The 12,967-nt window shown below is 36.1% G+C and overlaps 1 protein-coding gene across 1 annotated transcript in view; it reads left to right on the top strand.

Moving 5' to 3' along the window:
- Positions 1-12,967, top strand: part of LOC149790361 (uncharacterized) — a 161,582-nt gene that overhangs the window by 115,730 nt on the left and 32,885 nt on the right. The window contains exons 6-8 of the mRNA XM_089973207.1: positions 406-601; positions 1,671-2,120; positions 6,367-6,963. Of these exons, the coding sequence (XP_089829333.1) occupies positions 406-601; positions 1,671-2,120; positions 6,367-6,963 (1,243 nt within the window). The remainder of the gene's footprint in view (positions 1-405; positions 602-1,670; positions 2,121-6,366; positions 6,964-12,967) is intronic.

Here is a 12,967-nt window from a genome sequence, read left to right as displayed (position 1 = left end):
GCAAGTGCTGATTGACAAACTAAGGGATTACAGGGCCATATGCATTGCTAGAAAACTTGTATATGGTAAACAGGTTCCCAATGACTCCTTTTATTATCTGGGTTATTATCAGCAGGTGGGTACCTTAGAACCCTCATATCCCTTGGCAGGCCTAAACATTGGTGCTTTTTATCCAAACACATATTTGTTTATTCTTGTAACGTGTGTGTTTATTATCCAAATAGACTTATTTTCATTTATCCAGATTCTACAGTATTTTAAAGAAGAGATTTTAGTATGCATTTGTGTTTGCCTTGTACACATGTATTTAGAGCAAGTAGAGATAAAATGTGAATCTACGGGATGTCTCTTTGCAGACTTAAAAGTATGATGCAGTGAAGTTGATCCCATTCATCTCTTTTACAGAACTACCTTCAGATATGTTGCATCAACGAGCCTGGTGGTATTGAATTTGAAGACAAGTAGAAAGAGGACAAATAATATGGAGAAAGTTTATACAAATTCAGATTACCCCTCTCTGCTTTTGTCCCAGATGTCGGAACTCTGGAGAGGGAACAAATACTGTGATGCTGTTCTCAATCTTCAGGATGAAAGATTTAAGGTTTATATTTGTGCATGTTTTCAGATAATGTTGTAAGAGAGTTTTTTTTAATCCCACCTCTGCTACCCAGTGTTTTTCTTTGTGCGTGTGTGAGAGAGAGGGATCTGGCTATGATTGCATGCATAAAAATTGTTTTTGCAATGTCATTTTTTGTATACATGTATTTAACCTTTGACCCCATTCCATGGATTTGGGCATGGGATGCTGGTCCATATAAATTTATCTTTTTCACTGATGTTTATCTCATATGCAACTTAAATTTATTGCCAATGTTTATTAAATTTCCACCCAATGATTTAGGGTGTTACAGACAGGTGGATTGGATTTTATATTCTCCTTGCTGTTAATTCTTTAGTTTTCTCTTATCTTTAGGATGTTACATAAGAGTTTAATGTTGTTTTTTCTGAGTTTATCATGGTATAAACTGTCACTTGCCGACTCACACAGCAAATAATAAGTATTTCTTATTATTGTAAAAATATTCATGAAAGTATTTACTCTTAATACTCTTATAATTAAAATTTCAATTTATTAGTTAAGTTATTTTGTTTGCGTCATTAAAAAAAAACAGAAATCTTAATTGAGATTAGTAATGCATGTTTGGGATTTTCTGTTACGGAGCTATTTATAGCACTTGGGATTGTCCTGCTTGATCATAGTAAGGTCATAATAATACCAGTCCTTCAACCAATGGAAGCCAAATTTATTCAATTATTTTTACAAAAAATTGTAAGAATGTTCTTTTTCTTTAATGCTTCCTTCGTGTGTGCCTTCACTGGCAGTGTTTATCTTATGCTGTGCACGTGACTCTATTTATAGAAGTGGGTATTCTTAGAAAAGTAGTTCTCCTTGCAGTTCATACAGATATAAACGCAATTCATTTTGATCACGTGGTAACATTCTGTCCAGTGGAAATGCTTCTTTCCTTTACCAGCTACTGGCATTGCAATTATAGACAGATGGAATGGATTTTATATTCTCCTTGATGTTAATCCTTTAGTATTATCTTATCTTTAATCCTTTGCAATCTTTAATATAGTTTTAAATTAAAAATTTTGTTTTCTTTCAGCTTCATAAACTGGTGTTGATGGCAGCTTGTCCAAATATTTTACGATGTTTGGCCCACACCGAGGAGAATAACATATTTGAATTCTATCTCCCAGAGGACATTGAGAAGGCAGCAGTCAGGCTAATTGTGAACTATCTTTATATTGGCAGCATACAGTTAAACAAGGCAAATGTATATGGAATAGAGAAACTTGCCAAACAGTTGCGACTCAGTAAGTTATCTCAGTTCTGCCACGATTTTATTTCTTTACTGGCGTCAGAAACATTTAGCCAGAGTTTGTTGCAGTCAGGGATACGTCAAGAAAACATACCAAAGCAAGAAAGCACAGAAGTGGAGAAGGTTTTAGATCCAAAGGCAGCAGATGCATTAAACAATTCCGCAAACACCATATTGACAGTGATAAATAATGGTACTTCATCTTTGCCACAGTTGCTTGATGGGTTTGGACAGGTAACGTTTGGGAACTTTTTCATTGTTTTCTCACAGATATACATGTAACAATGAATTCCTTTTTGAATGGTTTCATTGATAGCCATTATTTTTTTGCAAAACATAAAGCAAAAAATGAGCTATTTCCATGGCTGTCCATCATGTAATGATAAATCCCATTGCTTTTTACAGGGGTGCCAATCATTCCAAAATTTCAGGATTTTTTTGGGTGTAAAATTGCGACATTTCCATATTCCAAATTACATATTGATATTAGTAGTAATTGTTTATTTCTGAATGAGCAGCATATACAAGTTTTATAAATACTTTCATGAATATTTTTACAATAATGAGAAATACTTATTTTTATATTAATGATAAAACAACATTGCATCAGGATGTATTGATATAATTATGAAAATGTATAGATATAAAAAAAGTAATTTTCTTAGTTTAAGACTATAATAGTAGTTAAAATAATTTATAATAGCAACAACATTTTTAACCGATAATATTTCAGGTGTGTTCTGTTTGTGATGTATGAAAACATTAAACAAAGCACAATGATGTTAGGAAATCATACAAACAGCTATGTTGACTATCAAAGGATGACCTATTGAGACCTTTGAGATTTGTTTCCAATGAGGTCATTAATTTAGTCAAGATATTGAGGGTGAGACGTTACATAAGCCATAAACTTAATATATTTTATAGTAAATAGTAATACTGTGTATACGGACATTGGTAGAAAATATAAATTTTATATCCAGTTACTGATGTAATAAAATAACCATCTAAAGTGAAGATTTTGCATTCTAACTGTCAGATATGTATTACGCTAGTCTCATACTTATGTATTAGTTATAGAATAAAAAATCATTGTTTTCTACAGTTGATATTTGTGTGACAGGTTTAAAGGCATGTAATTGGGAAATAGCATTAACTCTTTAGCTATGACTGCTTCATCTAAGCATCACCTGTAAATAGCTCCTGAACCCCACCGACACATACATGCAGTGTTGATAAGCCTCGTTTACTACCCCAGTATCGCTTATGTGCGTATAGTTCAGCAGTACTCGAAACCCCAGTGTCGCATCTTTGCGGACGTGACCGCTACATTAACTAAACGTTGATTGGTTGAAAGTACAGAAGTTTACATATTTTTGATTATCATAACCAATGAGAGGACTCGACATTTTGATACAGGTTTGAAATCTGAGAGGTGAGAGGCTAAATTTAATTATCCTGGAAGGGCTTTCCTGCTATTTACAAAACACATGTAGTTGAGATAAACAAAGATGTATTCAGATAGGAGCGACTTTGAAGGGTTAAGTGCAAGTGATATCGAAGAGTTTAATGGATCATTCTTAGAAAATGGATCAGATATTGATGTTGGTACCATTTCAACACCAGATGTAAGTGATTTTGAATCAGATGATGAGGAGGACATAGTCTCACTTGCACAATGGAGTGTTGACCTTGTCTAGTCCTACAACGTAAGACACATTACCCGATATTTTTGTTCTGGGTGCATGTACTATGTCTTACATTGTAGGACTAGACCTTGCCGTGTTCGAGATCAATGATTTTGAATCTCATGTCGGTTCAACAATCGAGCTTGGACCACTAAGCAAAGAGAAAGATTTTTTTTCGCAAGTTTTTTTTCTTCTTGAATGTCTGGTGGAAAGGCTTGTGAAAGAAACAAACAATTATGCCAAGAAAATGGGGAACCAAAAGCAAGACCTGAAATGGTATGAAACCAGCATCACAGAGATGTGGGCATATCTTAGTAACATACATTGTCATTTATGTGTGGATAATGACTGTTTTGAGAGGTACTACTCTCAGCTTTGTAATTAGATAGTGGATTTCGTTTGTGTTTTTATATGTACATATGTAAATATTGGATTTATTTTGTGGGATTCAAAACAGTTTACTTGACTGGGATTTCTTGTATGATGGGGTGGAAATATATGAATAACAGACACTGTACAAGGTAAGCTGTTTTTTATTTGACTCAGATTCAGCAAAAACTAATGAAATAATGAATATAAATGTAACCATGTTTTTATTGTCAGTTTCTGTCGTCAGCTTTGATGATGCTCTAGTATTCAGCCTAGCAACCAGCCTCATTAGTCTTAGTAACTGATATGATAGCACCCGACAGAAGTGAAACTGCACAACAGCTGTAGTACTGGTAGCTAATGGCTTACTTGAGGTTGGAAGAGGGTTTGTCTTTTGTGGCATTAAAGTAGAAAGTTGTGGATGTAACTCTGCTCACATGGAGAAAAAAAAATATTTTAGCAGCTGGATCTATTTAATGTCTGTGTTGGCCTAATGAGTGCTCAAAATAATTGGACAAGTAAGATTCTATGTTGGCTGATGAGTGCTCTAAATAATTGGACAAGTAGGTTCTATTTAAATATATGTATTGGCTGATGAGTGCTCTAAATAGTTGGATGAGTCGGATCTATTTAAATATACGTGTTGGACTGATGAGCGCTCAGAATAATTGGACAAGTAGGATCTGTTTCAATATTTGTGTTGGCCTGATGAGTGTTCAAAATAACTGGACAGGTAGGATCTATTTGAAGGCCACTGGCTATGCTCTAACATTTTTCTTTTTACATCAGATCTGCATTACAAGATTAAATTAAAAGTAGTTATACTTGCACAAAAAGAATAAAAATATTATAAAGTGTAAAGAAGAAATAATTTAATTACTTGAAATAGATGTATACTATGTTGTTACTTCCACACTGCTATGATTTCCCACCTATAGAGGATGCCAATCAGAAATGATGTACATTTATCCCCACAAGATGAAGTACATGCTTCTTGTTGTCGAAAAATAAAACACTGTAAACTATGGATAGGGAAAATTTAGATGAAACTAATGAAAACTAATTTACTGTTTAGCGTTATATCAATATGCGTGCCCGACACACTAGACTGTGTTGCTTTAAAAAAATTCAATTTTTTCCAAATTATTGTCAAAATTTCTGTTAATACAGATAAAAAGAATCAATGCTTGTTTCCCTGTGTCAGCAGACTTTGTAAAAAAAAAAAAGAAATTGGCACACTTAAAAGAATCCAAAGGAACCAAAGTTGGGTTCCTTATGTTGGCCGACTTTATAAAAAGAAAATTGGCACACTTAAAAGAATCCAGAGTCATTTTCTGGGGTTGGCTTGCTTTGTAATGAAATAACCTTTGTATTTGATATCCTGCTGGGAAGTTTAAGCCATGAGTTTATTTTTCACTGCCAGTTGTGTTTATTCATCACCCAGGCTTCTATTAGTTTGCTATATATAATCATAATTGATATGAATGGGCATTGATGTTGATAGGGTAAATAGTATACACAGCAATAACTGGCTTTAATAATACTTTTGTAACCCGTGCTAGTGAAAAGATTATCATTTGCACTCACAGTGACTATTTTCAAATAAATATTTTTATTTGCAAGAAACAGTCGTATAGTTAACTTGGATACAATACAATTTTGGTCATTTTGCACTTTATAACATATCATGCATGAACAGCAGGTGCCTTCAATTGCACTGAAAGTATCAAGGAGTCATTTTGTCTCACCTTTGCAAGCAGGTTAATTAAGTACCTAGTGTTCACAGTACACAGGTGTACAGGTGTAAAATATACCCAATTATGACATGGTGCACTTAAATATTCCTTGATGGGTTCACTTTGTGCACATAAAAAAAATTATGTGCTTGGAGTAAGATTGAAAAGTGTAGATTTAAACAATGCAAAGGAGCTGTATAACAGTTTTGGCAGTAGTTTGCATCATAAGTAGCTAATGTATACTGAGGAAAAAACAACATAAGTGACAGTGATTCTTTGACCAGTCATGAAATTATGTTGCAAAATGGAATTATGGAGCACATTTCAGTAATATTAAACATGTCAGCTGATTGAAACCTAGTGTATCTGACTGATGGCGGAGGATTCCTAATTGCATAATGTGCCAGCAGATCTGGGGCAGTGCAGTTTTTAGGAGTAATCAAGAAACAACATGGACCCTGATCTGCAGGCACATTTTGCGACAGTGGCTCAGGATCTTTGTTGTTTACAGTTTGACTCGATCTTTGTGGTTTGCAGTTTGACACAATTTATAAGCAAGTATATACAGTAGTGTAATGAATTTCTTTGCAAAGTATAGTGTAATAGTTTATAAAAAGTCTAATGTACAGGGTAGTACTAAGGGGAGAAAGGTTTCTGCTGAACGATACATTTTAATTTTATTTCCAGCTACCTTGTGCATCAAAGTCAATCAAAACAGAACTGTATGCCTCCATTAGCCCTACACTGGAGGAAACAATTAGTAAGAATCAGGAGAAGACAATCACAATTGAACCATTAAATAACATCCAGCAGGTTTCAAAGATTGATAACTCCATGACAACACCTCTTGCCACATCTGTGTGTAAATCATATGACTCTGCCACACTGGACCCACATTTAGGTAGTGACAGGCTGGAATCACGTCCAGTTTCAAACCAGGGAACACAGGACCCACATCTCAAGTCAAGCCAGGTTAGCACCAGTACAAGCCTTACACCAGTACCGAGCATGATGGCATGCAACCCTTCAACCTCACAGTCTCCTGGCGAGGAAGGAGGTGATATTGATTTAATAATGACGGCAGAGGACGAAGACTTTGAGGACTCCGATAATGAATGGGTACCACAGGGAGATGAATCTTCAGATTCAGATTATTGCCCTGAATCCTCGCCGGATAGATCCACAAAGACCAAAAGAAAGATGTCCACAAAAGGACCAAAAGCAAAGAGAAGTAAAATAGACACCCCATGGAATGCTAAGAAGAAAAAGGTTGGAGAGGATAAGGTCAGTATTTAAATTTATTCCCAATTTTTTAAGTCCCTTGTAATAACAAATTTAGTCCCAAGTTTTGAAGTTCCGTTTAGTAACAGATTTAGTCCCAAGTTTTGAAGTCCCGTTTAGTAACAAATTTAGTCCCAAGTTTGAGGATGATCAGGGTTACAATTGTATCAACTCACTGTCATTTTGCCATTTTGTGGGTAGTTTGGTGTCTTTCTTATCACTTGAGATAAATTTCTGAAGTTTTGCTTTTCTAGTAACTATAGATCTCTTTAAACAAAAATACGTTTATCTAGTGCAGATTTTAAAATTTCAGATTGCAAGTTAAGACTTATTGATTCTTTGACCCTCATTTTGATGCTTACTGATTATTTGATGCAATAATTGTGCAATGGCCATTTATTTTTATAGAGAAAACAATCATATCTTGACAACTCAATCATCAGTCTCTTGAATATATTTGGTTTTGGTAAAATGTCTTCTTCTGACCTTGAAAACTGAAAAAGGCCAAGTAAATGCACACAAATGCACATACACACAAAATGTACAACCTGTAGCACTGTGGTGGGTGTTATGTAGTCCATCTGCTGTTAAAACTCATCTAATCACTAATTAAGGTTTATTTCTACATTTAGACAATGTCATTTGTGTCGACTTGCATGGATATGGCATTGTCACATATATTGAATAAGATCTACCGTATATACTCATATGCAAGTTTGATCCAACTGTACATTGCATAGACCCGGATCTGCTGTCACATAATGGGCTGGTGGATCTGGGTCTTTGTTCTTTGCTAGGACTAATCAGTACATCAAACAATATGGACCCATATCTGCCAGCAAATTGTGTTGAAGCAGATCATGGTCTTTGCTGTTTGCAATTGGACATGGCTTATACATGAGTACATATGGTATTTAAGAGCAGTTTATCCACAATGTAGCAATTTAAATTACTGCATACTGTAGCTTTTGGATATTTAAAGATGAATCATGGGCATGAAGCAATACCAGTGATTGAGCCAAGTGGTCTAAAGTGCTCGCAATCACAAATCACTGAACATCTCACCTTAGTCTATTTGGGTTTGAGTCTTGGTCTTGACCAGTGTGGGGTATGTGAGAAAGCTTGACAGTAGTTTCTTTGGTCCTGGTTCTTATCAGGGTTTTTCTAGGTTCTGATTTGGGGCCCCGAGTGGCCGAGTGGTCTAAAGCGCTCTCCGTTACGGATCACTGCCATCTCACCTCTGCGTGGGTTCGATTCTTGGATCCGGCTAATGTGGGTATGTGAGAAAGCTTTCCATTAGCTTCTTGTGGGTTGGTGGTTCATTCCAGGTTTTCCCGGGTTCCTCCTTCACCATTAATATTGGCTGCCATGCATAGCCTATTGTGTGCTGAAAAATGGCTTTAAACCCTACAACAACTAGGTTCTGATTTCACCAGTTATACTGGCCACCATGTATAGCCTATATTGTGCAGAGAATTGGCGTTAAACCCAGAACAACAACGCCAAGATGGGGGCATGTAGTATTTGGGTTGTCTTTGACTGGGTGTGTGCAGTGACAGATCTGGAAAAAAGTTTGTTTCAGTCACTTCTATCTTAGTATCCACTTACCTGATTCACATTATATTTGGAACATATTATCACAAACTTCCCCTCTCTCACTTCCACTCCTGCTTCTGTGTGGACCTTTGTGGTCAGGACAGGAACACTTATATTTGGAATATTACATTATCACATACTCCCCCTCTTTCACTTCCAGTCATGCTTCTGGGTGGAATCTTTGGGGTCAAGATGGGAACACAATTTGGTTAAAAGTTGTTTTCATCACCTACATTTTCCTAACACCTCAGTCTGTTCACGGCATATTTAGAATATAACATCATCACACTTTTAGCATTTATTACTCTTGCCAACACATTTTGTCACTATGGGACCCACCATCTCATTTTTGGGTAAGGGAGGTGGGAAGGGTTAACAAAATACTGGCTCCAAAGTAGCTTGAAAAAAGTATTCTTGCTTATTTGCAGAAATAAATTTATTATATAAGTTGAAGACCATTACTTATATTGAGGTTAAAGAAAAATTTCTAGTTCACATTATATATTATCACATATTTTTTTCACCACCCCTCTCCCCACTCCTATTCTTTCAATGTATTTCTGCTCCTGGGTGAATCATGTTGTTACTATACCTCAGTAACACTCCTGGTTCAGGGTAGAGTCATGGGATCAATAGTTACATTAGAGACAGGTTTTGGTTCAAGATGTTTCATCACTGATATTTCCATAGCCTCTTGACTAATCTGCTTTATGTTTGGAATATAAGTTCATCACACATGGACTTGTTTATGTTACCATTTCAGTCCCCATGTCTTGTCTTTGGTAGGGATTGGGTCAGTAAGGCATAGTTTTGGTTTTGAAGTTTTTCTTTTAATATTTCAGTAATGACTTACCCAGTTCATTATATGCTAACAATGTAAAGTAATCATACACTTTCATTCCTCTCTTCACAACTCCAGCCCTAGATAGGGCTATGGGGTTGTGATGGAGGACTGTGGTTCAGAGTTTTGATTCTGTTGTAATCGGAAACTACAGATCATTTCATTGTGGGATTATTATATGATCCCACACTTCCTTTCCTTGCTTCACCACTGTAGACCATGTACTGTGTTCCCTGGATGGGACCATGGGTCAAGAAGTTGAACACTTTTCGATTAATTTTATATTCTGTCGTCTTGATAATCCCTCTGCCAATTCACTACCTATGCCGTCATTATTAAATCAATATCACCGCCTTCCACACCAGGTGACTGTGAGGTTGAAGGGTTGCATGCCACCATGCTCACTACCTACACTTTTCATCTGAACTACTGTTTCTCTAGGTTATTCATTTTGGGTATGATGCTTGATTAATTCTCTTCTTTTTATTCCAAATAACCATAATCAGTTCAGTCTATATTTGGATGTATTCGGCCAATGTGGGTATGTGAGAAAGCTGGCCAGTAGCTTCTCGAGGGTTGGTGGTTCTTTCCGGGGATTTCCCGTGTTCTTCCTCCACCATTAATACTGGCCGCCAGGTATAGCCTATCGTGTGCTGAAAAATGGCGTTAAACCCCACAACAACAACAACAACAACAACTATATTTGGAATACAACATCACATACTATAGTATTCTCACACAAACCTGTTTGTTTTAAAAACAAAACAACCCACTGATTTTAAAAACAAAAGGCATCAAGGATATAAAAGGTGCATAAAATTTGGTTATTTCATTCATTGATTTATAAGTTTTAACCAGAATGTTGCCAGGGCATCCCAAGCAATGCCAGCCTGATGGTGTTTCCAGTCAAACAGGAGTTTCTTTAGCAACTAGGTTGCTATATTTGCTTGGGTCAGTCTATATTCTCAAGTAGTAGATATGTAGTTTGCTGTCTTTGATAATCTCAATAATTCTATAAATTTTGGAGTTATATCTCTTTGAACACATACATACAAGACTTCCTTCTAGTTATTTGTTCAGTTTGTTTAGAAATGTTATAACTAGACATTGCAAATATTGTACTTCAGTGACACAGGTTTTGCCAAAATAAACTATTCTAGAAACCAGAAATGGACAACAAACAGACTGTTTGCTTCTTTACATCGAGAGCATCGGTTTGTATTAAAACACCAATATGTTGAAAGTGTCATGGATCCCATGGCGACAGTCAGGTTAGAAATTATAAATCAGTGAAAGCATTGATCAAGTTTTGTGTATTTTTTATATACTTGATACTTTTCATTTTTAAAAATCTGTGTGTGTGTGTGTGTGTTTACAAACAAACAGGAGGGCATGCTTTTACTATAGTATTTTCCTGCCACAGTGGATGAGGTTGTAAGAATCATAACTTGTATTCCAGTAGTTCTTTATTGATTTTACACTGTATCTCAAATATACTGTAACATTATATTTTCTTTACTCTCTGTAGCATTCCTTGGCCATGGTTCATGCTCAGGCTTGAGCAGTGGCAAGCCATGGTATATTGCCATTAATTTATATGCAGATTGGGGAAGTGGCAAGCCATAGTAATATGCCGTTAATTTATGCTCAGGTTGGGGCAGTGGCAAGCCATGGTATTATGCCATTAATTTATATGTGGGTTGGGGCTGTGGCAGGCCATAGTAATATGCCATTAATTTATGCTTAGGTTGGGGCAGTGGCAAGCCATGGTATTATGCCATTAATTTATATGTGGGTTGGGGCCGTGGCAAGCCATGATGTTATGCCATTAATTATACACAGGTTGGGGCAATGGCGGGCCATGGTATATTGCTGTTGGTTTATGCTCAGGTTGGGACAGTGAAATAAGAGGGCTATTCCATTTGATATATTGACAGTTCATTTAGGGGGCACATCACATGTTTATGTATTTTTTTCAAAGTGCTTTGAACATTTTATAGATTGTGTCATTTACAGTTTTGTATGAACTGCTCATGTGGGTATATACGTTTAGCTAAACCACCCCTTAAGGAAATAAAAAACAATATTACAGTTGTTATACAGACCTTGAAACGAGTAATTTTACCAGTGAAGCAAAAATGAAAAGTAAATGAGTTGCAATACAGAATGAATGCAAATGAAATACTGAATGAACACACATGAAACAATGAATCCATTTTGAAGAAAATGGAGAGCACAAATGCAAAACAGGGAATGCATAATGATGAGATATAAATGAAATAGGGGCAAAACGTGAATACATTTTATAAATCAGTTTAAAATATTAATTACCTGATTTTTGAATGTATAAAGATTTGTTGTGATCTGTGGGGTGTACAGATTTACAAAAAAAGATCGAATTCATGAAAGTGCCATCATTATGGTTGCATATTTAACTGTCTTCATACAGTAGATATAATATAACGTTGGGATTGGATATTTTTGGTGTTTTTATTTTGCTATTTGATATCAGAGAGAATATATTAGTTCCAGATTCTGTTGTATAATGCACATTTTATGACGTTTAGACTTAGATTTAATCCAACAAATGATTAGTTCCCTTTCTTCCAGTCACAGCAACAACAAAAAAAATATGTAGTGTGCCATCCAGTTTGCTGTAATCGATCCATCGTATGGTAGCCGCCAGCATCAGTACCAAAATGTTTTTAACAAAAAAATAAAAAATAATCTACTTGTATGTCACATGTTTGTCAACCTTTTATTGTTCATTAACTTCTGGGTCCCAGGCGGAATAGTGGTCTTAAGTGCTCGCCTATGCCGATCACTGCCGTCTCACCTCAGTCTGCGTGGGTTCTGGTCTCAGGCTTGGCCAGTGTGTTTACGTGAGAAAGCTTGCCAGTAGCTTGTGTGTCGGTGGTGTTTTCTAAGGTTCTTCCTCAGTGGCCACTATATATAAACTTTGATACGCTGAAGGATGGCGTTAAACACAAAGCAACAATAACATTAACTCAATGGATGAATCGTCTATTCAGAATAAAAAATATTGAAAAACTGCTTTAAAACTATTTTGGAAGTTTGCCGTCGGGAAGGAAAATAAGCTCATAATATCAAGTCCGGTATACATGTGTATTCAACAAAGAGGAGGATGAGATGGTACTAAAATTAAAAGAAAGTAAACAGCATTAAAATTTGCCGGTAGATTAATCTAGTTGTGGGTAGATGGAATGGCAAACCTGCACACATATGCCACAGTGATCCCTGTTGAGATTCCATGAAAGTGGAGTCGGCAAATTTCGACTGTACCGTTATTGATCTGGATTTTCAAATCCACCCTTCTATATCCTGACCTTACTGATCACTTTTCTGTACATGTATCATATTGCTTTCACTACTGGTAGTTCTGTGAATAGGAGTTTGAATTCTGGCCATATGTCGAAATAGATAAATAGAAATGTGTTCATGGAGAAATTGGATCCCACCCAAGTGCCTGCAAACGGGCATAACCACATAACCTCACCAAGTTATGACCGACAGATGGACAGACATGGGTATAAGCCCCATTGTTGTCAT

This window comes from Sinohyriopsis cumingii, chromosome 10 (genome assembly GCF_028554795.1).
Source record: "Sinohyriopsis cumingii isolate HCF-2022 chromosome 10, ASM2855479v2, whole genome shotgun sequence".
Taxonomy (NCBI): domain Eukaryota; kingdom Metazoa; phylum Mollusca; class Bivalvia; order Unionida; family Unionidae; genus Sinohyriopsis; species Sinohyriopsis cumingii.
Note: the sequence above shows the minus strand (reverse complement) of the source record. Positions and strands in the feature narration are given on the sequence as shown.